General features: G+C 53.5%; 1 protein-coding gene across 5 annotated transcripts in view; it reads right to left on the bottom strand.

Annotated features, from left to right (window-relative positions):
• Positions 1-27,753, bottom strand: part of Hectd4 (HECT domain E3 ubiquitin protein ligase 4) — a 127,162-nt gene continuing 99,409 nt past the window's right edge. For 4 of the 5 annotated variants that reach the window (XM_042668972.1, XM_042668971.1, XM_042668969.1 and 1 more), the window contains exons 50-76: positions 27,177-27,414; positions 25,990-26,126; positions 25,451-25,577; positions 23,743-23,880; positions 22,268-22,404; positions 21,713-21,873; positions 19,535-19,716; positions 18,525-18,730; positions 18,129-18,259; positions 17,675-17,880; positions 16,084-16,263; positions 14,490-15,796; positions 13,048-13,255; positions 12,131-12,354; positions 11,886-12,037; positions 9,056-9,162; positions 8,472-8,595; positions 6,385-6,575; positions 5,364-5,510; positions 4,594-4,713; positions 4,028-4,183; positions 3,012-3,115; positions 2,682-2,903; positions 1,335-1,501; positions 833-1,028; positions 493-715; positions 1-228 (exon numbers count right to left, since the gene is read on the bottom strand). In XM_042668972.1, the coding sequence (XP_042524906.1) occupies positions 92-228; positions 493-715; positions 833-1,028; positions 1,335-1,501; positions 2,682-2,903; positions 3,012-3,115; positions 4,028-4,183; positions 4,594-4,713; positions 5,364-5,510; positions 6,385-6,575; positions 8,472-8,595; positions 9,056-9,162; positions 11,886-12,037; positions 12,131-12,354; positions 13,048-13,255; positions 14,490-15,796; positions 16,084-16,263; positions 17,675-17,880; positions 18,129-18,259; positions 18,525-18,730; positions 19,535-19,716; positions 21,713-21,873; positions 22,268-22,404; positions 23,743-23,880; positions 25,451-25,577; positions 25,990-26,126; positions 27,177-27,414 (5,628 nt within the window). In that variant the 3' untranslated portion in view covers positions 1-91. The remainder of the gene's footprint in view (positions 229-492; positions 716-832; positions 1,029-1,334; positions 1,502-2,681; positions 2,904-3,011; positions 3,116-4,027; positions 4,184-4,593; positions 4,714-5,363; positions 5,511-6,384; positions 6,576-8,471; positions 8,596-9,055; positions 9,163-11,885; positions 12,038-12,130; positions 12,355-13,047; positions 13,256-14,489; positions 15,797-16,083; positions 16,264-17,674; positions 17,881-18,128; positions 18,260-18,524; positions 18,731-19,534; positions 19,717-21,712; positions 21,874-22,267; positions 22,405-23,742; positions 23,881-25,450; positions 25,578-25,989; positions 26,127-27,176; positions 27,415-27,753) is intronic. The other variant, XM_042668968.1, reaches the window with a different exon arrangement.

The raw sequence follows: 27,753 nt of genomic DNA on the forward strand, positions 1-27,753 counted from the left end.
GCAGGGCCCTGGAGGGGCGCGCCTGCAGCGCAGGCTCCCCAAGCCGGCACAGCGGTGCCACGGTGAAGGCCAGCTTTGGCGCTTTCTTCCGTCAGCCACTTAGGGGGTCTTCCCGGTAGTGAATGGCGCAGCGCAGCTTCTCCAGCATGATCTCCGGGGAGGAGTACTGGGGAAGCTTGATCATGAACATACACGTCTCCACACGGATGTAGCGGGAGTCGGGGGACCCTGCAGGCGACATTGGGGTGCACGTCAGAGCTGAGGCCCGTGGCAGGGTCCGGGGAGCCTGCCTGGCCTCTGCCTTTGTCTCCTGGGCATTCCCGGGCCTGCCTCAGCTTGAGAACCTGGCTGGCTGTGAAGAGGCTTCGTTCAGCCAGTGTTATCCCCATCCCTGGGCAACTGGGAGCCAGGCAAGAGGTAGGGGGACGGGATGTTCTCCCTCATGTGGGGCCTGCGGGTCCCCGTTAGGAACAGGAGCTGGGGTGGGCAGACCTGCTGTGCCATCCGGAGGGGCGATCTTCATGGGGTATGGGGGCACATGGGCCGTGTCGGGGCCTCCATCCTTGCAGGGACAGGTGAACGGGATGCGCTCCTGGTTGCAGGCAAACTTGATGAACTTGCACAGCTCCTCTTGTGTGAAGGTCTCCAGAGCCCCCCAGAAGAACTCGATGTGCTGGTCTGTCTCCATCAAGCCCACCTGGTACATGGTGTGCGCCTGGGGGCGCGTGAGGAGAGCGGAGTGAGCAGGTCCTGCTGCCCCCAGAGTCCCCTAGCCCCGGCTCCGCAGGCTGCATGGGGGCCGCAGTGGGGTGCGGCTGGCCCAGCCACCTACCTTCAGGAACTCGAGGTTGATGTAGGGGAGGCCGCAGGTGCGCAGCTCCATCTCCAGGGGGCTGAGCGTGGTGAGCAGCTGCAGCGGGATGATGGAGCCCAGGCCGGCCCGCACGGCTGTGACGCACTCCACGTTGTGCAGCTCTCGAAGCCGCAGGCTCCGGATGGCCGCCGCATAAATATCCTTGTTCTCCCACCTGGCAAGGGGTGGGGTGAACCGAAGAGGCTGATGAGATTGCTCCTGGACCTGGGGTCACTGCCCCCCCCACCCCCGGTCCCCCCAGGCAAGGTCCTGGCTGCTGCTCGCTCTGCTGGCTTCTGTCCGGGCACCAGGCTCTCCTGGCTCTGCCATTTCTCTCTACCCCTGGCGTCCCCTCCCTCAGAGCTGCTGTTCCCTTGCAAAAGGCCTAAGCTCAAAACTGTCTTGCTGCCCTGGTGGCATCTGCCTGGCCCCTGCCCACTCCACCAGTGCCCTGGCCGGCCCTCCCGGCGCGCGCACTCACGCCACGGGGATGTGCCGCCCATGGCTGCACAGTTCCACCTCCTCGCCTGTCATGGTCAGGTAGGTGAACCTGCAGCAGGGCTTGCCCGGCCCTTCGGGGCTCTCGGTGGCCAGGTGCTGGGACGCGATCTCGGCACACAGCGCCTCCAGCTCCGTCTCGTCGTTGATCTGTGGGGAGAGGCACGGTGAGGTGAGGCTGGCCAAGGCCTCTGGAAGATATAACTCTGATCGGCAGCTGGACAGATGTCAGCAGGCGGGACATTTCTCTCCTTGGCATATAGATAGGCCCAGGCCTATCCACAATCATGTGGCCTAAAACCTAGGGCCGTGCCAATTACTGTCTGGAAGTAAGCACCCAAAGAATAGTGGGCCTGCTACTACCATCTTTGCCGGCATGCTGCATGACATTGTCTGAGAGTGCTCAGTGGAGACAGGATCTTACTATGTAGCTCAGGTTGGCCTCAAGCTCACAATCCTCCTGCCTCAGCCTCTAGTGCTTAGATGCCATGCCTGACTTTGGAGACTCAGTATACTCCATGTCCCTCAGCCTCCTTCATTTCCTTCCGCCAGAGCTTTTGTTGTCTGCCCCAGATATTGGCTTGCAGCTCTGCCTGCCACAGTCCCTTGCTGCCACCCAGAGCCTAACAGAAACTTCCACTTCCAGCCCATGGAGGACATTCCTCAGACCTTAACAGACTCTCATCTTCCCTGACCTCCTTAGGACTGTGGCTTTGCTCCCTTGCAGGCCCCCTAGTGGTGGTGGAGGGGACAGCTAGAGAGCCTGGCCTTAAGAAGCCTCAGTGACCTGTTGCGTCACACCAGTAGAGGCAGAATAAGAGGAACTTTCCGCCCAGGTCCCTGTGGAGCATGGCCTGGGCCAGCCTCAGACTCAGGTCACCTGGAGTAGCAGAGGGAGGCACCCCCCGGGGGCTGGCTCAGAGGAAAACCCCCTCCTCAGGTGTGAGCGGCTCTGTCATAGGAGCTGGTCAGACCTGGGTCGCTTGGTAGCTGTGCTCCCAAGCCTCTCCCTCCTCTGCCATGGCTGTGAGAATAAAATGAGAACGGACGTGTCAGGCTCTTACTCTATTCTCACAGGAGTGTGTGGATCTGTGGTAGAGCACCAGCCTGGAGAGAAAAAGCTAAGCAAGAGCGTGAGGCCCAAGTTCAAGTCCTAGTACCAGCATTGCACACGAAGGACCTGCAGCAGGAGCTCCCCTCACCCAAGCCCCTCTTTTGGCTTCCAGGGACTCCCCACTGGGTCCTTGGGGGTGGGGACCTGGACGGTGCTCCTGCTGGGGTCTGGGTCTGGGTCAGGGGGAGCCAAGGCCCAGCATGCATTCTCACTTACACTCTCGAACTTCTTGATGTAATTGTAGGTGAGTATGTCTGCCTCCTGCAGGTCCTGTTCGGGGTCCACGGGTTCGCCCACCAGCGTCTTCCAGAAGGACGGCAGGAGGTCCAGGGGGAGCGGCACGTCTGCCCGGATGGCGATGCCCAGCAGCTGGCCCAGGAAGTGCAGCAGCTGCTCCTCCCCGTAGGTGATGGGGCTGGGCGTCAGGATGTACTTGCCCTGTGGGCGGAGATGGGGGGGCCCTCAACACCCGAGTGGAGGCTGCCACCAGGGCACCCCATGGCCAGGAAGGTTTGGGGAAGGTGCAGGACAAGCCCGGGGCCTCACCTTGTTCTTGTTGACTGCGGAGCTGGGGCACAGCAGGAGCAGCGACAGCGAGGAGCTCTGCAGCTCCCGGCACACCTGCCACAGAAAGTGCCGGAAAGAGCCGCCTGCGGGGTGGGGGGCAGGCAGAGCATCAGTACCCAGGCCTGTGCCCAGGGGAGGCCCCACTCCCCACAAACACACACCATGTGCTTTGTCTGTTTGGAAAGAAAACTCAAGGACTGAGGACCTGGGGCCAAGTCCTGCACCCCTTGAGGTCTACCAAGGAGGGGAGGTGCTGGGGGGCAGCACTGTGCTGGCTGTGCCAAGAACTAAATGAGGGCAGGTCAGTCTGTGTCCCAACATGGGCCCCTCTCCCAGCCACAAGCACATCCTTGTTCCAGCCACATCTGTGTCTGGGCTGTACGGAGGGCGGGACCCCCTGCTGCCTGGCTTGGCGCCACCCCCTGCCATGCTCGAGAGCCTGTCCTGCCACAGTGGTGCATCCAAGGACCGTCAGATGCTTAAATGCAGCGCATGCATCTGGCCCACGCTGGACTGGCATGCTGCGAGCACCGTGACCCTGCTCTTGGCACAGCCGGCGCTGACCACAGTGCTTCCCGGATGCTGGTAGCAATGGCGCATTGGGCAGAGCAGAAGGCAGTGCGGGGACTCAGCCCTCAGCCCTCCTTCCACAGGAACCGTGCAGAGCGGCAGGGACCGAGGGGCCGGGGGTGTGTGCTTATCACAGGCACCCTCAAGCTCTGGCCAGCTCTTGCTGGGCAAGAAAGCTGCCACCTCACGGGACGGTCAGCTGTGTGGTCACCACGTCCCAAGTGGGGACAGGGACCCTGGCAGAAGTGCAGGGTTGAGGATGTGGGATGGCAGCCCCTGGGAGTTTCTGTGCACTACACTCAGCCTCCAGCAGGGGCAGAGGTGGGCAGGGGCTGGTGGTGATGGGCAGTGGTGGGCAGCAGTGGCATTGGTAGACAGTAGTAGACAGCGATGGGCAGTAGTGGGCAGCGGCAGCGCTCACTTACTGGTGCCGTGGACTTCCTCCCCGGTGAAGCGGATATTGAAGGCGTAGGTGGGGTCGCCGCCACTGGCAAGCTTGACACAGAGCTGAGAGGATGGCACAGATGCCAGCTGCCTGGCAGCCTGGCAGAAGTAGGAGTTTTCAGAAGCTCTGATTTCCCCTGCGGAGGACACAGGAAGAGATGAGCATCTTCCCTCCCGTGTGCCTGTGCTGTCCGCCCTCCACCTTCCTTCTGCCCTCAAGAGATCTTAAAACCTCTTGGCCTGGTGCCTTCTGCCTAGAACCACCTCCAAGGTCTCCAAGGTGCTGGTTCTTCATCTTCTAGAAGCTTCTGATTACTTTCCTGACTTTCCCACCTGGCTTCTCCTATCCTCCTTCCTGCCAGTCTCGTCTCAGGCTGTGCGGGTTCCAGCCCCCTCCCGGCGGCTCCTCCCTGTCCCTGACACCAGGCTGGGTGGCTCAACATGGCAGCATGTGCCCGCTGGAGGATGCGCTGAGGTAAAGGAGTCTGGGCCTGTACACTCGCTCCCCTAGGCAAGCTATTTTGAGGCTCATGGCAGCCCACCGTACCTCCCACGATCTCCAGGGGGTCCAGGGTGATCTCGGGCGCGGCGTGGTCAGCCGTCCTCTGCACAGTGGCGTTCAGCACCCGATTCATCACAGTCACCTTCGTATCATAAAAGATCAGCCCTGAAGGGAAGAAGGTGGGAGACAGGAAGGATGGGGCTGCATCTCAGTCACCCTGGGGCCCAGTGGCCACCTGCTGCCTTCGGGGCTGACCGTGGAGGGTGCCATGCACGCCTTTATCCAGATGCTATGTGCCTGCCACACCTGATGCACAGCTCACACACATGCAGACGAGAGAGGTATCAAACCACCCTTTAAAAAATTATTTCTTGGGGCTGGGAAGGTGGCTCAGTGTCTGTAGAGCGCTTGCCTTGCATGCCTGAGGCCCTGGGTTCGATTCCTTAGCACCACATAAGCAAAAAGAAAAAAGGCGGAAGTGGTGCTGTGGCTCAAGTGGTAGAGTGCTAGCCTTGAGCTGAAGAGCTGAGGGACAGCGCCCAGGCCCAGAATTCAGGCCGCACGACTGGACCCCACCCCCCCCCCCCCCCCCCGCAAAAAAAAAAAAAAAAAAAGAAAAGAAAAGGGTCTCATGGACTTTCCTGCCTGGGATGGCTTTGAACCATGATTCTCAGATCTCAGCCTCCTGAGTAGCTAGGATGACAGGTGTGAGCCACCGGCGCCCGGCTTAGTTGTTTTTTTTTTTGTAGCGACTGCTCCTGGCATCCTGCTGATGGAAACGTGGCCTGGTCACTCTGGTGGGTCCAGGCACTCACCTTTGGCCTCTTTCAGCAGGGCGGCAATGCTGTGGGTGAGCACAGGTGTCTGGCGGAGCTCTACCAGGGGCAGGAAGAAGGTCTCCAGTGTGGTGTTGAGCGACTGGAGCAGGGCGAAGCGCAGGCGCAGGCTCTCGATGGGCACACCTGCGGGCAGCAGCAGGTCAGTGTGGGGGTGGGGGATGGCTGCTTGCAGGTGGCCCCGTCCCTGGGAGGGCCAACTAAAGGGGGGACCTAGGGCTCCTCCCCTGCTCGTGGGACTCCAGAGATGCCATCAGAGGTAAAGGGCCCTCACAGTGCCCAAGCTGAGCTGGCAACAAACAGAACAAAGGGCAAAGCACTAGGACTCCAAGGCCAGGCCAGGACTGTATACTCAATTACTTTCATTCTGAACTCAGGTCCTTGAGCATGCTAGCGAGTGCTCCAGCGCTGTTACAGCCCCAGCCTTACATTGGTCTGCTAACTTCTATTTTGGAATAATTAACAACAAGTAGTAACAAAACCAGTGCAGTACTATGCATCTATCCCTTGGTTCCCAGATGGACATCAGGACACCTCCTGACCCACCTTTGCTTCCTCAGTGTCCCAGAGTGGAGGCCCTGCACTGGTGGTGCCCTGGGCACAGCAGTGGCTTTGCCTGCTGACTGGGAGGGAGTGATGTATGGGGCACTAGTACATCACTGCTGCCATGCAGCTTCCCTCCCCCCCCCACTGCTGCACTGCCCGGCAGTCTGGCCTCTGCGGGCAGCACTGGACATGCCTGGCACGGAGTGGGCCTCATTATGAATTCCTGTATCCCCATACCCGTGGCTTGTTGCAATGAGCAGACAGAAAGCCACAGCCACAGCTCCAGTCTCTTTTTTGCCCCATGGGTGCATGTTAGGGGTTCTCAAGTATTTCTGCAATACATATCTACATGGCTTCAAGCCCGTGTAAACACGTGTGTCCTGGAAGCACTCCTAGTAGGCTGGGCGGGGGGGAGGGGGGGAGGGGGGGGAAGGGTAGCCCAGGGGCCACATACTTGTAAGACAGGCCACCCTGGGGTCAGTGGCATCTGCGGAGTCCAGATACACCTCATGGGGGTGGAGCCGGGCAGGTGTGATCGCAAGGTGGCGGCATAGTCGGTTGATGTACTGCACCAGGGCCACGTCCATTTCCAGAGTCCACTTCCTTGAGGCCTTCTGCGCATGTCGGACATCAATGCAGGCGCACCTGGGGCAGGGGAGGAAAGAAGGGCCAGGTGTGGCATTATCTACAGGGCAATGGTGGATCCCTCCTTCAGAGCCATGTCTCAGCCCTGGGAGCACATTCAGAAATGGCTTCCTCTTCCAGGGCGGGTGGGGAGGTGTGAATGGTGCAAGCCTCTGGCAAAACCAAGGCTCAATATAGCCCCGTGCAGGGCGCCACCGGCTGCTGGCACTATGGCCACGATTACTCCCTGTCCAGCAACCTCACGCAGCAGCTACCTTGGAATAGCAAAACACAGCCAAGATAGGCTTATGAAGGCTGAGTTATTACAGCTGCATAAGATGCAATGGGAATGCCCAGCACTGGGACAAAGCACACCTGACAGAGGAGCGCTGGCATCCATGCAGCGGTGGCATAGAAACACTGAGAATGAGGAGGATGTGAAAAATGAAAAGAGCAGTTTCCAGAGCACTGTGTCTTGTCTGGTTCCTCTTCAGTGAGCTCAAGCATCTGCCCCCCAAAACCCTGGGAAAGATGTGTTCTGAGCACTATGCTGCTGTCACCTCTGGCACACAGCTGTACACGCTCTGCTTGTTTGGGCCTGTGTATACTACATGAGGTTTGTAGTAGTGTGCACCTCCTTCCACAAACACTACGCTATTAACCCAAGATTGGCAGTGGCCAGCCAGCAGGGGAAGGGGACGACGGGAGTCCCGATGGGGGCCTAGGGTCCTTGGGTCTGCCACAGAAATACCGTGCTGTTCTGTTATGGTAGCCTGAGCCAACTAGCACAGCTCCTAAGTCATGATGTGGAGGAACAGAATGGGGTTTGTAAAATGGGTCAGAAAAGTCCTTAGCAATTATGACAAGTTAGACTGGGCTCCCGCGGCATGATGAACAGGCAGGACGGAGCAGCTCCCAAAGTGTGCATTCTTCCACACAGCTACTTGCTGAAAACTTCTTGTTTTTCTTTTGGATGGTATTAGGGATTGAATTTAGGTTTTACACTGCAAGGCAGGTGTTCTACCACTAGCATCATGCTTCCAGCCCTTTTGCTTTATTTTCCCCACAGGGACTTCACATTTTTGCCCAGGTCACAATTCTATTTATGCTTCTTGTATCCCTGAATGACAGCGCATACCACCATGCCCAAACCATGTGCAGCTATTGGTTCAGATGGGGTCTTGGGAACTTTTTTTTTTTTGGGTCCGGTCGTGGGGCCTGAACTCTGGGCCTGGGCGCTGTCCCTCAGCTCTTCAGCTCAAGGCTAGCGCTCTACCACTTGAGCCACAACGCCACTTCTGGCTTTTTTCTTTTTGCTTATGTGGTGCTGAGGAATTGAACCCAGGGCCTCAGGCATGCAAGGCAAGTGCTCTACCACTGAGCCACCCTCCCAGCCCTTGGGAACTTTTCTTTTTTCGTGCTGTTATGTGAACTTAAATAAGGGCCATGAAGTCTGGCTTGATTTTTTTTCTGCTCACGGCTAGCACTGTACCACTTGAACCACACATCCTATCCAGTTTTTTGCTGATTAATTAGAGATAAAAGTCTCATGGGCGGGGCACCGGTGGCTCATGCCTGTAATCCTAGCTACTCAGTAGGCTGAGATCTGAGGATCCCGAGTCAAAGCCAGCCCGCAGGAAAGTCCATGAAACATTTATCTCCAATAAACCACCAGAAAACCGGAAGTGGCGCTGTAGCTCAAGTGGTAGAGTGCTAGCCTTGAGCTGAAGAGCTGAGGGATAGCGCTCAGGCCTAGAGTTCAAGCCCCATGACCACCACCACCACCACCACCACCACCACCACCAAAAAAGTCTCATGGACCTATCTCTCTTGGGCTCAGATTTCTGCCTCCTGAGTAACTAAGATTACAGGTGTGAGCCACCAGTGTCCAGCTGAGAACCGAGGGTCATCTCTTACCTGTCAAAGTGCAGGTCATAGCCGCAAGAAAGAATCGCCCTCCAGACACTTCGGATGTCCTGCTTGGCTCGGTCAATGACGAATTTGTGGAATCCTTCCAACGTCAGGTATTTCTCCTCTGGGACTGGTGGAAGAGGGCACCAGTTCAGCAATGTGGAGGAAGCTCCGAGCATGTGCCTCCCAGCATGCTCCTGTGTATGGCTGGACCTGCCTGACCCTGTCCACCTGCTGGGTTCCCTGCCCCAGGCTAGTCCCCAAGCAAGACAGAGATAGTAACTTTCTCCAATGCTGGCTGGGTCCCGAGAGGCTGACATCTACACCTGGCTGAGGCAAGTGCCTTCTAGAAGAAAAGGGCCAAATGGATCTCCAAATCTCTAGTCACCACCATCTATTGTCCATCTTAGTTGCCCCTCTCTAAGCTAATAGGTACCACAGACATCAGCCTGGCACACCTAGCATTGCCTGTAACACTTTCTAGTGATTGCCCAAAGCCCAGGCAGCAGGGCCAGCGCACGCTAGCCCGCAGGCGCTGTTGCAGGCGCAGGTGCATGCGCAGGCGCAGGAGCATGTGCAGGCGCACTCACCCTCCTGCTTCCTGGTGGGTGACTTGTCTGGGTCCTTCTCGTCGGGCTTGCTCTTTTCAGGTGACTTCGGCTTTACAGTTGGCTTCTTCTCACTTAAGGCAGTCCTGCTGTGGAGGGACACTGCATGAGAACCCGTGTTCCAGCAGGGGTGCACACCCCACATGCTCAGTTCACAGACTGCAAGCCCGATGGGGCTCATGCTTCACATGGGTTGTGTGGAAGACTGAATACCTTCCACACAAGAAGAATTTCTGAGCAAATTACAAAGACAAATCAATGTTCCACGATGTAAAAAATTGTAAGCTTGGGCCAAAATGTTCACAAAAACTTGTTTTTTTGTTTTTTAATGTGTGTGCCAGTCCTGGGACTTGAACTCAGGGCCTGGGCACTTTCCCTAACTATGGTGCTCAAGGCTAGTGTTCTACCATTTGATCCACAGCACCACTCCCAGCTTTTCCTGGTGGTTATTTGGAGATGAGATTCTCATGGACTTTCCTTCCCAGTTGGCTTTGAACCACGAACCTCAGGTTTCAGCCTCCCAAGTAGCTAGGATTACAGGCATAAGCCACCAGTGCCTGGCACAAAACCCATTCTTAGCTCATGCTGGATGCAGTGGCATGCACTGTCACCATGGTTAAAATGAGAGGAAGCCCCAAGTAGATGGACTGTAGTCTAGGCAAGTGTAGAAGGCGAGGCCCTATCTCAAAAATAAACCAGTGTATGCAGGTTTTGTGGCCCATGCCTGTAAGTCTACCTTTTTTTTTTTTTTTTTGGTTGGTTGTGGGGCTTGCACTCTGGGCCTGGCGCTGTTCCTCAGCTCTTCAGCTCAAGGCTAGCACTTGAGCCACAGCACCACTTCCGGCTTTTTCTGCTTATGTGGTACTGAGGAATCGAACACAGGGCCTCATGCATGCAAGGCAAGCACAATACCACTGAGCCACCTTCCCAGCCCAAGTCTACCTTCTTTTTTTTTTTTTGTCAGTCATGGGGCTTGAACTCTGGGCCTGGGCACTGTCCCTCAGCTCTTCAGCTCAAGGCGAGAGCTCTACCACTTGAACTACAGCGCCACTTCTGGTTTTCTAGTGGTTTACTAGAGATAGGAGTCTCACGGTCTTTTCTGCCCGGGCTGGCTTTGAACCGTGATTCTCAGATCTCAGCCTCCTGAGTAGCTAGGATTACAGGCGTGAGCCACCGGCGCCTGGCCCAAGTCTACCTTCTTGAGAGGCACAGATCTGAGCAGCACAGTTTGAGGCCAGCCCAGGGAAAAAGTTCGCAAAATACCATTTCAAACAAGCGCTGGGCACAGTGGCTTGCACCTTTTGTCCCAGTTACAGGAAAGCGCAATGCTGTGTGTGGTATCACCCCCAGTAACAAGGGAAAGCATAAGTAGGAGGACTGCAGCCCAGAAAGCCCAGAAAATTCTCCTGAAGGTAGGTTCAGATGTGGAATAGAACGCAACTCCCAATATGGCGAGGGGAGGGATGAAGCCAGGCCCTTGTGGGTGCCTGACAGGTACAGCACCATGGAGCCTCAGCTGCAGGGTCACGCTCAGCCTCAGGGGCATCGCTCTTTACTGATGTGGCACTGGAACACTGCAGAGCCGTGCTGTAGAGCCAGCACTGACACTGCGCAGGGTGCACATGTGCACATACATTCTGTCTTCATAGACAGTTCTGGAAGGCCTTCCAAGTGATCTGGGTAGTCCTGGGAGGGAGCTTTGAGGTAAGGATGGAGGGAGGAGGAATGTCTTCTCACTACATATGCTTTTAAGCTTTGGGCCATTTAAAAACATAATACAGGGGCTGGGAAGGTAGCTCAGTGGCAGAGTGCTTGCCTTGCATGCATGAGGCCCTGAGTTCGATTCCTCAGCACCACATAAGCAGAAAAAGCCGGAAGTGGCGCTTTGGCTCAAGTGGTAGGGCACTAGCCTTGAGCTGAAGAGCTGAGGGACAGCTCCCAGGCCCAGAGTACAGGCCCCACGACCTACAAAAAAAACAACAACAAAAAACCCCACAATACACATGCATAAATGAAAGGTTGTAGAGAGGCATTTCACTGTGTGGGTAAGTTGATTCGTGGATGCTGGGGATGGAACCCAGGCCTCACACAGGCTAAACATAGTTCTACACCCCACCACAAATTACATCTTCTTCAGTGCACATAAACATTTCGTATCTTTCTATAAGAGGTATGCACTATTTGTGTGGTTAAACGAAGTGGGATTTGGGTAGGGTGCTGGTGGCTCATACCTGTAATTCTAGCTACTCAGGAGGTTGAGATCTAAGGATCACAATTTAAAGCCAGTCTGGGCAGGAAAGTCTATGGGACACTTATCTCCAATTAATCACAACCACAAAAAAACAACCAGAAGTGGCGCTGTGATTCAAGTAGTAGAACACTAGCTTTGAGCACAAAAGTTTAGGGACAGCAGCCAAGCCTTGAGTTCAAGCCCTAGGATGGGGAAGAAAAAAAAGAAGAGGAGGGGCTGGGAAGGTGGCTCAGTGGTAGAGCGCTTGCCTTGCATGCATGAGGCCCTGGGTTCGATTCCTCAGCATCACATAAGCAAAAAGAAAAAAGCTGAAAGTGGGACTGTGGCTCAAGTGGTAGAGCGCTAGCCTTGAGCTGAAGAGCTGAGGGACAGCGCCCAGGCCCAGAGTTCAGGCCCCACGACCAGACTCCCCCCCTCCCCCCCAAAAAAAAGAGAAGTGGCATTTGAAACCTAATTCTATGCATTGGAGATGTTTTGCTGACATAGCACCGTGGGCTCTCCACTTGCCTGGCCCGGGCTTCAGGGGATCAAGGACCCAGGACCCCCACCCTTCTGCAGCACCTGACACTGTTGAGCACAGCCTTGTCCTTGGTGGGTGGCTTGCTGGCGGGCCGCTTGGTGCTCACCACCTTCACTGGGTGCTGCTCCTTGCCCGCCTTGCTGTACTTGCTCTTGTCTACCTTGGGCTTCGGTACGCCATACTTCCTCAAGATCTGCAGGGCACAGAGGTGGAGAGGGGCTCTCTACCTGCCCCAATGACCCTGAGGCCCAGCCCGGGCAGGGCAGGGCAGGGGGTAGGAGGCTACCTGTGTGAGCTGGTCCTCCAGCACCTTCTTTGGAGGCCGAACATTAGTGAAGAAGAGGTGGAGGAGGTTGCCGGGTGTCTGTGAGTTGATCTGCTCTTTGCTAAGATAGATGTCTGACACTCTGATGGGCTTTGCTGGTGTCAGGCTCAGCGTCTGCTCCGAATGGGCACAGCTCTTAAATATTTCCGTCAGGACCTCTCTGGCCCCAGGCACCAGCTTCTCACCTGTCCCAGAACAGTTCTGCTGTGACTATCTTTGGTCAGCACGTGCTCACAAGCATGCAGCTGGCTTCTCACAAAGCACCCTGCAGCTGGACACAGTGTGATCAGGCACCCCCTCTGACCTTGAGCCTTGGTGATGGGTCAGGCTGCGTGGCAGCAGCTCAACCTCCAGCTCTTGCACACACAAGGAATCAATACCTCTATTGTGAGCTGCTATGGTCTCTTATAGTTTGGTCTATCGTAGCTTAAGCAGCCATGAACGGGCTGGAGAGTACCAGCTTTGGAGACACCAACAAACTTCACACAACATTCTTGAAGGCCTCTCCCAGGGCCAGCGGGTACTCACTCCCTCTGCTTCAGGTCCAGAACATGCTGGAGGAAACCCGAGGGTGGACGGGCACCATGCAGGGAGAGGCAGGCAGTGAGCCACCGAGGCCAGCACCGAGCCTCCAGCCCTGCCCTCCTCCACACAGGGTGCTCAAGAGGGAAACAGGTGGGGGTGAACATTGCCACTCAAACTTCTGTAACCCAAAAACCGCTCCCATAAGAGGCCCATGATAGGGCTGGGAATGTGACTGAGTGGTAGAGTACTAGCTTTGAACAAAAGCTCAGGGACGGTGCCCAGGCCCCAAGTGCAAGCCACAGGACTGGCAAGAAAAAAAAAGAGGTCTGTGATGACGAAACCCCACAGCCCACCTTTAATGGACTTGTCGTTGAAGTAGTCTTCCAGGCCCGGACTCCCCTGAGTGTCAAACAGACTCTGATTCACCACGGACACTGTGAGAATCTCCTCCGTGGACATCTCCATCAGTTCATCTTCCCCATCCAAACCCGATAAACCAATCAGATCGTTATTGTTAAAGAGACTCGCTCGAATTTTCTCAATTTTGGCTCGGGAGCGAATCTGTGTGGAGAAAGAAAAGGGTCAGGACCGGAAGCAGGGCTGCCCATCCCTCAGCACGCATCATCCAAGGCCTCCCCGCCTCTCCTTCCCTCCTTCCCTTCCCCCAGGACACTGCTCAACAGGCAGCAGGCCTTCCTGGGAGACTCCCATGTGCTGACAATGGTTACATTTAGGGATTGCTCTTATTAAACCCTGGCCAGGCCTGGGGCTTTGCTCTTCTGCACAGGCCAGGGAGGCCCCAGGAAGGAAGCATTCCAGAAAGAGGGATTCCAGGTGCTGCTAGGAGAAAGCAATGCAATCTAAGGGTTTTACTTTTGTTTTCTGCTAGTACCAGAGTTTGAACTCTAGGGCCTCATACTTGCTTAGCTTGCTTACTTAGCTGGTGCTCCACCACTGGTGCCACACCATCAGCCTAGCTTTTTGCTGATTACTTTAGAGATGGGAGCCTAATGGGCTTTTTTGCTGGAACTGGCCTGGAAACCCTGTTCCTTCAGATCTCAGCCTCCTGAGTAGCTACCATTACAGACATGAATTGCCAGTGCCTAGCTGCAACACAAGTTCTTAACTTGCAATACAAGTTCTTTATTGTCTGCTGGAAGCCAAGAACTTCTTTGGCCTGTCTTGGGCCTTGAATTCAAGATCTAGGTACTGTTCCTGAGCCTCTTTGTGCTCAAGGCTAGTGCTCTACCACTTGAGCCATAGGGCCATTTCTAGCTTTTTCTGAGTAGTTTACTAGAGATAGAAACTCACAGACTTTCCAGCCCAAGCTGGCTCTGAACTGGAAACCAAGAACTTCTATGTATTGAGAACATGCTTTACCACTGAGATCCCCGAGAAATGCGCTTTTACTGTTGAGTCTAAGTCTGCTATGCCTAAGTGTGGAAAAAGCATGTGGTGGCAATCTGGGCCTGCACCCCATGTGGCTACGAGCAGCGTCCACCCTCCCTCCGCTCAGGTAGACACCATGCCTGGAGGCCTCTGAAGACACACCAACCAGGGTGCACCGTGGCGCCCGACCCTGAGGCCCTGTGCTTGGCCTCTCAGCAATGAACTGCATTCACCTATGACGCCAAACTGGTCATCGCTCCTGGACATGTGACCTCTGGCAGAATAGGTTCTGACAGCTGCAGCAGCCCTGGCTGTTCCCATTCCCCTCACTGGCCCATCTCTTGGAGATAACTCAGGATGCCCAAGGTGCAGGGGAGCAACACTGGAGAAGGCTGAAAGCTATTACCTCCACGACCGCAAAGCCCTTGATGGGGCGTGCAGTGAGGGGCTGGGTGTCCAGGGAGGTCACTGTGTACATGGAGCCCACGTCCGAGCTGGAGGCTGCCTCCGCGTTGTCCAGGGGCTCCCCCAGGCTGCCCAAGCTGCCCAGGCTGCCTGTGCTGCACAGAGAAATGTCCAGGCTCTCCTGACTAGACACCACGTGGGGCTCCAGCAGGCCCGGTGGGACAGGCAGCTCGAAGCCCGGGGGCAGAGGGTCCACCGAGAGGTCACTGACGGTCTGTGAGACGCCCTGGGAGCTGCACACGGAGGCCTGGCTGGTGGAGGCGGAGGCGCTGATGCTCATGGCAGGGGCCAGGCTGCTGGACGTGCTCCCTTCCAAGCTGTCTGCGCTGGGGAAGCCCAGCGTCTTCTCAGGCTCGGCCTTGCCGTCACTGCCTTCGGCCTTGTCTTTGGGCTTCTTGGGGTCATCGTCCTGCAGCGGGATGTAGATCTCGTCTTTGAAGATACCACCATGGGCATTGCAGGCCTTGCGGATGGCGCCCCTGACTACAGTCTCCTCCAGGTGGGTGGGGATGCCAGAGATGACCAGCAGGCGGCTGTGGGCAGTGGGGCCCACCAGAGCCTGGCAGGCATCAGCGATGGCATCGCTCGTCACACCCAGGCCCTGCGGGTCCTTCCCGGTGAGGTGGCGGAGGATGAGGAGCAGGGTGAGGGCGCGGTGGAACCACAGCATGTCCTCGGGCTTGCTGCCCCCGATGCTGAGCACTGTGCTGTCTGAGTCCCCGCTGCGGGATGACTGGCGCTTCCCAGAGGAGGAGGCCTTCTCCCGCTTCATCTTCACTTTCTTCCTCTTGGACAGGAGGCTGGGGCTTTGTGGGGTTTGTCCTGGGGAGGATGAGGATGATGAGGACGAGTCACTGAGGTTTGGGGCGGTTGTTGAGGTCACGCCGCTGGCAGTGACACTCATGTTGGCGGGCAGGGTCACTTCAGCCACAGCCAGGCAGCCTTCCATGAGTGCGTGGAAATACGTGGAGAACCTGCCCTGCTCGCCTGTGACCACTGTCCCAGAGCCCCCACATGCACCACCCGAGACCCAGCCCTGGGTCTCCTCATCATACAGCTTGTGCAGCTCGGACTGCAAGGCCATGAGCATGGCCAGGCAGGGGTTGAGCTGGAGGGCGATGGAGGAGGACAGGCCGGCAGGGTGCTTCCGCTGCTCCAGAGCATGGATGGTACGCAGCAGCTCTGCCAGAAGGTGGAAGACCAGCTCCTTCACGCACGCTGCCATGTCTGTGGTCCAGAGGAAGTTTCCTGAGCAGACAGAACACAGGAATAGCTATCACTCCACAGCACTGAGGGCCAGTGAGAGGGGGAAGAAAGGCCCAGGGTACAGCCTACCCACTGGCCGGTGCTCCTCTGCTGCTGGAGCTCTGACCACCACAGTTTCCTATGGCCTGTGTGTTCCGCTGCTCGCTTTCCTGCCACCCTTCACCCCCAGGCACAGTGAGCGGCCACCCAGGTCAAGGGCTTGGGGGTCTAGGCAGAAGATACTGAAGTCTATGTGCATGCCCCTACTTCCCCAGCGAGCCGGGCCTCACCAAGAAGCTCCACCACGTGCAGGAGGACGGAAGTGGGGATGGCATCAGGCTCGTCTTCTGCCCTCCCTTCGCCTTCCTCTGGTTTCCAGGACAGCAGCTGCTCGGCGAAGGCCATGGCCAGCGGGAACTCCAGAGGCAGGGAGTGTAACACCAGCACAGCTCCGGGGGGTGGGGACACGCCTACAAGGGCCCAGGAGGAAAGGGCATGGTTGGCAACATCCGAGTCAGGTAAGCCTGAGCAAAGGAAGAATCAGGGGCAGAGAACTCAACCCTCATCTGCTCAAGTAGAAGGAAGTGTGAGTCCTGCACACTCGACTGAAGGACCTGCAGGTAGAGTGACAGAACCAACAGCAGGAATGGGAACCAAGATGGACAGCATCTCCTATTCTGTGATACCAACTGGTGCACTGGGCCAGATGTGGTAGTACATTGCCTGTAGTTCCAGCACTAGGAAGGCAGAGGTAGGAGGATCTTGAATTTAAATCTAGCCTGTGCTACGCAGTTAGAGCCTGTCTCAAAAAAAAAAAAAGAAAAAAAAGAATAGGAACTGACTTTATATTCCAGAAGAATTAACTCACCAGAGAAACTCTAAGGTTGGTAAAGAACTAATAAGTCCTAGAGGCTGGAGGTATGACTCAAGTGGTAGAACACCAGGCCAATGAGCAAAAGTGTAAGATACTGAATTCAAGTCAGTATTTTTTTGTTGGGGTTCAGACAAAAAACAAACAAAAAAAACCCCAAAAACAGTCCTAGAAAGCATGAAGCCCTGAGTTCAAACCAAAGTACCTTAAAAATCAATAAATAAAAAGAAATAATCATTCATTTAATTTGGCTGAAATCCCATTAAGACCATTAAACCTAGCCAGGTGCTAGTGGCTCACACCCTTAATCCTAGTGACCTAGGATGGCTGAGTTCTGAGGATTGAGGTTCAAAACCAGCAAAGTCAGAAAAGTATATGAGTTTCTTCTTTTTTTTTCTGGTCAGTCATGGGCTTGAACTCAGGGCCTGGCACTGTCTGAATTCTCTTTTTGTTCAAGACTAGTGCTCTATCACTTTGAGCCACAGCACCACTTCCAGTTTTCTGGAGGTTAACTGGAGATAAGAGTCTCATGGACTTTCTTGCCTAGGCTAGCATTGAACCTCGATCCTCAGATCTCAGCCTCTCAGCACCTGGCAAATCTAAGATGGCTATTTCTAATTAACCAGCAAAAAGGTGGAAGTTTGACTCAAATAATTGGTAGAGTGTCAGCCATGAGTGGAAAAAGCTAAGGGACAGTGTGAGGCCGAGTTCATGTTCTAGTACACACACACACACACACACACACACACACACACACACACACACACACACACACACACACACACACACACACACACACACACACACACACACACACACACACACACACACACACACACACACACACACACACACACACACACACACACCCATATACCACTGCCCAGGCAGTCTGTTCTTCATCAACTGCAATTAGGACGCAACAAGGTATGCTATCCCTCATATCTGCCTACAGAAGGCCCGTAGCCACGGCCATGGCTGCAGCCCCACAGGAGCTGAGGGGAACTCACCCAGTTTGATGTGGACCCTGTTTGTGGACAGGACCACAGAAGGGTACTGGTGGGCAGTGGGTGGAGGTGACAGCCCAGTGTTGGCTGGGGACGCATCCCGAGGGTAGCAGGCGGCCTCGATGAGATTCAGCTGGCCTGTCCGCTTCACTTTGTGGCCGAGCCCGTATACAAGCACGCGAGCCCATGGAGCCTTATACAGAGAGGAGCTGACAGGGAGAGAGTTGCTGGTTAAGACAGACTCACTACGCATGCCAGAAGGGGAGCTGAACCAATGTCATCTCCACTGCCATCTAGAAGGCAGCTCTTCACCTGTGGAAATGTGGGAAGAACCTTAAATGATGGTGAAAGATCAAGACTCTGAGAGAGCTTTTCCTGTGCCAAGTCCCCTGCAAGGAAGCCCTTTGCTCTTCTCCTCCCCACCCGCCCCGCCATGTTGTTGAAAGGGGCAACTTACTCTTTGCGGAATCCAGACTGACTTTCTTTGCAAGACACCACCACAAAAGCAGCTCCAGGGAAATTAACGTCCATGTTGACCTTGGACTCAGAAATCGGGAACTCCTCGGAGGGGAACTGCTCCGGTGCTTTCTGTGAAAGGACACTAAGTAAGGACAGTGCAGACAGACCTAAGGGGCGGTATTTCATCTTCCCATCTCAGGAGTCAAAGCTATCACTAAGGCACCCACTGTGATAGACCCAAATGGACACAGAGGCCCTGTGGGATGAAGAAAGCCACCCAAGAGATGATGCAGCAGCAGAAGAGCTGCTGAGAATGGGCAACCAAGTGGTGGGGGCCAGAGCAGGAGTGGGCGACTTGGCAGTAGCAGCGGTAAGCTCGGGTGTAGAGCTGCACCTGCAGGAAGGCGCAGATCTGCTTGGTGAGCTCCAGAAGGCTGTCCTCGCCCTGCTGTAGGGTGCGGGTGATGGCCACGTGCAGCCATGCTCTCATTGTCTGGGAGCTGCCCTGGTAGAAGAGGTCGGTGGCGGAACAGTTCTGTGAATGGAGGCAGTGTTGCAGAGACTGCGCCAGGAGGATGGAGCTGGAGCTGATGGTACCATCTGTAGTTGGGAAAGAAAATGGATGTGCCTTTAACTGCCATCCACAAAGGCTGGGCTGGATGGAGGCTAGCATAGATGGCACGTCACATCTCGGGTGACAGCCATCACCTACAAGGTCTATGGGGCAGGAGTAGGGGAGGTAGGACTCAGGGGACCAGTGGTGGCAAAGCTGTTGCCTGCAATAAGCTGCTTGTCAGATCACAGCGACACTGCTGGGTCTAAGAAATCTTTGGGCCTGACGTATTTATTCAGCTGGGGCCGCACCCAGGTTTATAAAAGGAAAGTGTTTGGTCATCATAGGAGAGCCTCTCCCATAGGTATCAAGGGCCTCAAAGCCCTTGGGGGTGGCTGGCGGGTGCTGGGGTCCCACTGGGCCAGTGGGAATGTGGTGCACACAGGTGCTGCCAGGGACCCCAAGGCGGCAAAAGCTGCAAGGCAGCTGCTCCCACTTCCCCACCAGTGCCCCCCTCTTAGTGGCTGGAGATCAAGGGGAGCTGGTGGTGTCTGGGGCATCAAGAAGTCAAAGGGGCTCCCAAATCTTGGCCCGGCCAAGGCAGACTTCTCACGGCATTCAGCAGAGGACAGGCACAGGGTCCTTAAAGGTCATGCAGACACGTGAGCTTTGCCTGAGGTCTCTCTGCTTTGCAGGGCCCCGCAGCAGGCCTAGGTTTTCCTAAACACTCACTGTTCTGGACCCACCATTGAGGAGGCTCAGGGAGAACTTGGTAGATCACTAAGTGACTCAAGTGATGAGACACTTCCATTTTCCAGAGTGAGAATGTGGCCAAGACTCTCGGTTCTTACCGGGGAGGGGAGGAGCGAGGAGCTGATCCGACAACAGCTGCAGGTGCTCCAGTGTGATGTCCTGGACGGCAGGGATGTGGAAGAGGCGGGTGAATGAGTGTGGCAGCTTGGGGGCGAAGATGCCAAGCAGGGCCACGCGGCAGTACAGCTTGGCCAGGGAGGCCTCACAGCGCAGCAGCTCTCTGTAGGGGAGAGGGTGTGTGGGAGGATGGTACCGTGCACCTCACCCCTGTACCCCTCCAGTGGGTGAGCTCCAGGACTGGTGGGGTTCAAGTTCTGCACCTCAGCAATCACTTTTTTTAAAAATAAGTTTTTTTTTTTGCTGGTCGTGGGGCCTGAACTCTGGGCCTGGGTGCTGTCCCTCAGCTCTTCAGCTCAAGGCTAGTGCTCTACCACTTGAGCCACAGTACCACTTCCAGCCTTTTCTGCTTATGTGGTACTTAGGAATCGAACCCAGGGCCTCATGCATGCAAAGAAAGCACTCTACCACTGAGCCACCTTCCCAGCCCATGGGTACATTTCTTATTAAGCATTGTTGCCTCCTCCTTTGTTTTTCCCCTAACATCCCTTCCCTCCCACCTCCACAACTACACTCCTCCCCTCCCCAGCAATCAATTGTTTCTTAAAATCTTCACTAGTCATGTTTGATTTTTCCCAACTCAAAAAGCACCAAAGGAAAAAGAAGTGAACATGTTTGTCTGACAGAAGCTCATGTGCCTTTTTACAGCAACATTGTTTCTAGTATTTTTGTAGTCCTGGGGTTTGAACTCAGGGCCTTGTGCTTCTCAGACAAATGCTCTAGCACTTGAACCACATCTCAGAACATTATTTTTATTATTATTTTTGTCTGTGTGTGCCAGTCCTAGGATTTGAACTCAGGGCCTGCGAGCTATCCCTGAGCCTTTTTGCTCATGGCTCAGTGCTTTAGATCACTTAAGCCACAGCTCCACTTCCAGGTTTTTTTTTTCTTTTTTCTTTCTTTCTTTCTTTTTTTTTTTTTGGTAGTTTATTGTAAATAAGGGTCTTACAGACTTTCCTGCCTAGGTTGGCTAAGAATCACGATCCTCAGATCCCCAGCCTCCTCAATAGCTAGAATTACACACATGAGCCACCAGTGCCTGGTGTATCATCATTATCATCATCATCATTTTGCCAGTCCTTGGACTTGAACTGGACATTGTCCTTGAGCCTCTTTGTGCTCAAGGCAAGCTCTCTACATCTGAGCCATAGCACCACTTCTGGCTTTTTCTGAGTAGTTTACTGGAGATAAAAAGTTTCACAGACTTTCCTTCAAAATATGATCTGCAGATCTCAGATCTCAGCCTCCTAAGTAGTTAGGATTATAGGTGTGAGCCACTGGCACCTGGCTTAGTAAGTAGCATTGTTTTTAAGACCCAAATTCCCATCAGCTTAGTGGTATACCCACACAGCAGAATTTTACTCAGCAAGAGACACAGAGATAAAACACCATGTGAGGATGGAGGTGACACAGCACTAGATGGAAATGAGCTCTGCATGGGGCCACAGTAAGGGGGGCAATGCCTGTGGAAGGGCACACAGTAGGGAGTGGGAAGGGCACAGAGCAGGGAGTAGGAAGCTCTAGCAACACCCACCCCCCACCATGGCAGGCGGTAAGAGGTGGGGGCTGAAGCCTAGGTAGGAAAGCGATTGCCTCTGCAGATATGTAAAGCCCAGAAAGTGGGGAGAGGTTTGAGGGAGTACAGATCCCAGCTTGCAGGCTACTATAGTTCCCTGGTAGATTGTTTGTGAGTGAGAGAGGCAACCAGGCAACAGCATGGAGGGGTGTTACATGGGGGACGGCACATCTGGACCAGGAGTAGCAGGAGGGAGAAAGTTCTCCAGGGACATCACACCTGCCAAACTTCCAGAGCATAGCATGCTTCCTGCCAAGACCCTGGCAGCCATGAGGCTGGGAGGTTACCATGAGAACCTGTGGGCAAAGTCCATCCTTCACCCCAGGTGTTACTAGGCCCTTCAACTTCCTGTTGAAGGAACATCTGTGATGCTGCCTTGTGTACACTGAGTGGTACACACAGGTCCACAGTACACACAGGGCCCATGGAACACACAGGGGCACACACAGAGGTACACAATGGTACACACAGGCCACACAGTCTGTGGGGCCTGGGCCCAGGGGAAAGAAGGGCTCAATTTTACCTGTGAATTTGAAGGTTGGTGTTGTCCAGTGTGACCAGCCCATTTGTGGCAGTCCTTCGGTAGCCTGCTGGTGGTCTTTCCAGCATATCAATGGGGTACCAATATCGTACCAGCACCCCTTCACTCCGGAGGTATGTTTCTACCTGCACCAACTCATTCACCTATAATGGGAACGAATGACTATTTCTTATTGTTTTTCCTCAGCATCAGCTTTGTTTTCCACATTTGTGCATACACACACACACACACACACACACACACACACACACACACACACTCACTCACTCACTCACTCACTGAGTCTTGGCTTTTAGATAATGCAATCATAATTTGTACCTCCTTGCTATTTCATAGAGGAAATTAATGAACTAAAAAGGAAGTGATGATACTTTTTGAGTTTTTTTGGTGCTGGGTAAACCAAAGGCTCACACATGCTAGGCACGTGCTCAATCTCCAAGCTATAACCGCCACATATTGCAAGTTTATGCTACATAAGCTGGAGTCCGGGCCTCAATAAACACAAAAGGGTTAATGCACCTGTGGCTGTTCACTTACTGAATCAACATCCAGGACGACGCCGTGAAGGCCAAAGGTTTTCAGCATCCCTCGGATGGCAAACTTTGGAAGAGCAGTTCCGACAGCACTGCTAGCGACGTTATTGCTGTCTGGAGAGCGGGTTACTACTGTGAGACCTGGGAAGAAGAAGTTCCTTCAGGAGGGAGTGCCACAGCACTTTGAGACCTGTTTTAAAGGGTGTGAAACAACTGCAGCCTTTGACAGCTTGCTGAGTCTTGTTATGACTCAAAGGAACACAGCTCAGCTGGGAAGGTCATACAACAAAATAATGTGAAAACCTTGACAATTCACAAATTAAAAAAAAAAAAAAAAGCAAATCACTTAGAAATGTTTCAGAAAAGGGCTGGGTGCTGGTGGCTCAGGCCTACAATCCTAGCTACTTAGGAAGCTGATATATGGCTTGAGGCCACCCAAGGCAGCAAAGTTCGTGAGACTGTTACTTCCAATAAACCACTCAGAAAAGCCAGAAGAGCACTGTGGCTCAAGTGGTAGAGCACTAGCCTTGAGCACAAAGAGGCTCAGAGACAGAGCACAGGCCCTGAGTCAAGCCTCAAGACCAGCAAAAGAAAAAAGAAAAAGAAAGAAGGAAAGAAATGAAAAGCATATGTAGCATATCCATAAAATGGAATTATTTATCCATAAAAAGAGTAGAATAAGCCAGGCGCCAGTGGCTCACACCTATAATCATAGATACTGAGATCTGAGGATCAAGGTTCAAAGCCAGCCTGGTCATATAAATCCTTGAGACTTTTACCCCCAAATAGCCATCTAGACAGCACAAGCTGAAAAAGTGAAGGGCAAGCACAAAGTCCAAGATCACTACAAAAAAAAAAAAAAAATCCAAAAAGCCCAAAGAACAATAATCATGTGGTTTATTGGCTCAGAAGTCTGAAGTGAGCTGGAAACCTGTGTGCACAGAGTGAGTGTAGGCTCTGCCTTCTTCCTTCCTTCTTTCCTTCCTTCCTTCCTTTCTCTTTCTCTCTCTTTATTTCTTTATTGGTCGTGGGCCTGAACTCTGGGCCTGGGCCCTGTCCCTCAGCTCTTCAGCTCAAGGCTAGCGCTCTACCACTTGAACCAAAGCATCACTTCTGGCTTTTTCCGCTTATGTGGTGCTGAGGAATCAAACTCAGGACCTCATGCATGCAAGGCAGGCACTCTACCACTGAGCCTCCTTCCCAGCCCCCCCCTCCTCACACTTCTTGACTTGCCTCACCTGCATGTGCCAGTGATCAGTGAGATCTAGGTGTGTGGGAAAGACCACCAGAGACCAAACCCTTTCTTATGCCCCACCAGGATGCTTGAGGAGCCCTTATGGGAGGGGCTAGAAGAGGGGAAGTCATTCAGAGGGAAAGGAGACCCTAGGAGGGAAAGCGCTTGGCTCCTGCTTGGGAAAATGCACTTGCTCACTTGATGGGGAATTTCACAGGTAAAGGAAAAGGACACAGAAGCAGAACCTTTTCGAACTTTGTCAATTGTGAACTTGTTTGCTTCATCTTTAATGTCCTCAATGGTGGGAAGATAGAGGTCTCTTGGGATGCCACCATTCTCCTCATAGAGAAACTCAACTGTCTGCCGGGCGATGTCCACCATGCCTGAAAATAGAAGACACTGAATAATTCCCAGAGACCCAGCCTTCAGAGCAATGTGCCACTGTGCTGCGTGAAGCAAGGATACAACCTCTTAGGAAAGGCTGTGCCAGGTTCAAATTAGTACACGCATTATTTGTTCTTGCATCTCCCTGCAGGAACATGCACTATAACAGTGTCAGCCCACAGTAACAACTAAACCATGGAGTAATGTGACAATAACATTTAGTTCTTACTCTCCAGATTTCCGTACTGCTCATCTTTACTATAATAAACACACATTGCTGACTTAGAGAAGTAGACAGCCTCAGTGTCAACTGTAACCCACCACTGTAATATGCTCTGTTTTGATTGATGGACATAGGGTCTCATTGTGTGGCCCAGGCTGGCCTCAAACTTACAATCTTCCTGTCTCAGCCCTTGAGTGATGAGATTACAAGCAGGAAATACTACACCTAGCTGCTGTGTTCTTCCCTCTCAGACAAAGAAGGTATCATTAAGTTTGAGGGCAAAAATGGGCACTGATATGCCAGGCACCAGGGGCTCATGCCTGTAACTCTAGGTACTTAGGAGGCTGAGATCTGAGGATCACAGTTCAGTCAGCCCAGGCAGGAAAGTCCATGAGATTCTTATTTCCAACGAACCACCAGAAAACTGTAAGTAGCACTATGGGTCAAAGTGGTAGAGCACTAGCCTTGAGCAAAAGAGTGCCGGACAGCACCCAGGCCCTGAGTTCAGGTCCTACTACTGGGGGGAAAAAAGCACTGTTAATAGTCCAAGTACTACCTGGCTAAAGAAAGCACTGTGAGAAGCACAGTGAGGGGGGCTTAAAGTCTTCCCTCCTGGGGCTGCCTTATGCCCCACAGTACTTAGCAACTTACAGGCAAAAAAACAGCCTTGACAGCAAGCTGTTTGTCAGCAACACTACTTCCATCACCCGCATCTACTGCAATGAAAAGACATGGGTGTAGTTTGAGTGCTTAAACAAAGAGCTGTCAGCCAGGGTGAAGGAGAAACTGGCCTGACATCAGCAGGCTATGGAATAATCATCTTTGCAACATTTCCAGAAGGGAGAGGAAAAAGAAGGAAAATACTACTCCGCTATCATCTAAGCAGGAGTCAGGGAACATGGAGGGGAGACTACAGGAAATCCTACAGAGGACATGGTGGTTTCTTTTATCTCCTGGGGGCCCTGGTAAGAGAAGGCTCTGAGGAGGGCCACCGGGCAGGGTTCTGCCAGCACTACTGGGCATGAGAGCTATGCCCATGGAATGCTTACCACCTACCAGTCTGCTTTCAGGAGCTCTTCTATATCAACAAATTGACTTCCTGTGTGGGCACCACAAGTGACTCTCCTGAAGGAAGAAGCCCCAGCTCCCAGAGCAGCCATATGGCTTCCATGGCAACCCTTCCAGCTGTGCATAGCAGCACGGTGACAAAGAAAAGCCTAGCCCTTGATGGAAGGTGAAAGACCCCAGCACACTGTCAAGGCAGGCACACCATGTAAGGAACACCTCATGGACATCTGCCTTGTCCCTCAAGCCTGTGTCTCCCTGGGAGAACAAAGAGCACAGACCTAGTTGTAGAGCACCCTTGATCTGGTCCAGGCCTGATTTCCGCTCTGCCTCATTGCGGAAGCGTCTTCGGATGGTGGGGAAAACCTTGGTCTCCCATGCTTTCACCAGCAGGGCGTAGTGGTCCTCCTGTAAGAGGAGGAAGGAGACGCATGAGCCGAGAAGGAGCTCCTCGTACAGCAGCACGCCCTCCCCATGTGGCTCTCACCGGGCCTGGAACCCACTCAGGGCCAGCCATGGAAACCCTGCTCTGAAACACCCTTCAGATGCGGGGAGGGATTCCTGGCTGAAGATATGCTCACAGCATGTGGAACTTCCTTGTGAGTAACTAGCAAAGTCCTCCATTCCTCAGCACCTGGACCTCTACCGGGCAGCAGAGCTCAGCCGACACGGCAACTGACAGGTGACTTCCCAGGCCCAAGAAGGAGCTAAAGGTACCCCACTGACCTTGACCTCATGTCCGAACCAGTCCCCAAGCTTGTCCTGACACCGGGAGCTGAGTGAGAACTGCCCAGGCCTGGGCCAGGCCACTGGTTCTCACCTGTGGGATGTCGTCATCGTCATCATCATCACTCTCATCGTCGGCAATGGGAGGCGGGTGAGGGTCTGGGCCAGAGGTGATGAAATTCTCATAGCTGAGTTCAACTTTGTAATGACAGGAGGTGTCACTGTCGTATTCTGCAACAAAGCATGACCAGAGCAAATTCCAAGCAAGAGCTGGAGAAATCAGCAACTCCTCCCTAGCAAAACCTCACTGACTCTGAACCTGCATGCTGGCAACTAGATTCCTTGTAGAGTGAGACATTTCAAAGCACAGCAACACGGAATAACCAAGTATCTGATTACCCTGAAGCCGATATCATCTTTTGGATATGACTTATTCATGTCAGAGGAGATTTGGAGAGTTCTTTATCATGAAAAAGCACCAAAGTTACTTTAGTTTGCAAATCAGTCAGTATCCTACAGGCCAACCAGGGCTTCCAGACAGTTTTAGTTTAGTGATTATTTGAAAACTTTCAAAATCAGGACAGAATTTAGTGCTCACTCATTAAATTTTACAACTGGAATTCTAATATTCTTTTATGACCTCAGCTTTAAAACATTTTTCAGTCTTTTTGATGGTGGCACTGGGCTTGGATTCAGGGTCTAGCATTTGTTAGGCAAGTGTTCCAAGCAATAGAGCCACACCTCTAGCTCTAAAATACTTTTAAAAAGCAGGTCACTGCTTCCGGCTTTTTTTTCTTCTGCTTATGTGGTGCTGAGGAATCGAACCCAGGGCCTCATGCATGCAAGGCAAGCGGTCTACCACTGAGCCACCTTCCCAGCCCTCCATGAGACTCTTACCTCCAATAAATTACCAAAATGGCTGGAAGCAGTGCTGTGGCTCAAGTGGTATAGTGTTAGCCTTGAGCAAAAGAAACTCAGGGACAGTTCCCAGGCCCTGAGTTCAAGCCAGGACCGGCAAATAAACCCCCAACTTCTTAAAAATGAGTAACCCACAGTTCAGGTTTTTAGCAGTCCACACTACTATGCTGGCACAACTCAGCAGACTTCTTGCAAGAGAGTTCACTTTCAGTGTGCCCTTCTCCTGTGCCTGGTTCTTCACCATGGCCTGTCACCCCATCATTATGGGATACCAAAGTCCACAGCCTCTGATGTTAGGAGCTGGCCAGGCACTTACCCTTCCCAAAGCAGTGGGGTCCCCGCGGGGGATGGGGAGTGGCTTACGTTGCTGAGCAGTGGCCACAGCAGCAATCCGGCATGGTGGCCCATGGGTGCCTGGGTCTGATGCTATACTGGTGCCAGCATCGTTGTCACTGTCAGATGCCATGGCAAAGGGCAAGGCCTCGAAGTTAGCGCTGATCTCCTCTGCCAGGTCAGTGCACAGGTCGGCGGCATTGCGGTGGGCCTGCCCTTCCGCATAAGCAAAAGGGCGGGAGCCAAAGTTGGCTCGAGTTTTGGTGTTCTAGAAAAGGGGATGAAATCAATGATTAAATGACCTAGGTTTATTTCTATTTATTTATAACACTTCAAGTGTACTTCATTAAGCATCAAATCAGGACTAAGTTGATCAGTGATAATATGTCTGCCTAGCAAGCTTGAAGCCCTAAGTTCAAACCCCAGTAGCACCAAAACAATAGCAAAACATCCAATCAGAGCAGCCCAGGGAAAGCAGCCATGAAGGACAGGTGTGACTGCACCCTACCAAGCTTACTCTCAGTCTCCTCCCTACTCATGCTACTCATTCCTCTGTTTGGAGATAAATCTATGTGGCTCAGGCTGGTTTGAACTCACAATCCTCCTG

This window comes from Dipodomys spectabilis, unplaced genomic scaffold, assembly GCF_019054845.1.
Source record: "Dipodomys spectabilis isolate Male_0828 unplaced genomic scaffold, ASM1905484v1 ptg000480l, whole genome shotgun sequence".
NCBI classification, from domain to species: Eukaryota; Metazoa; Chordata; class Mammalia; order Rodentia; family Heteromyidae; genus Dipodomys; species Dipodomys spectabilis.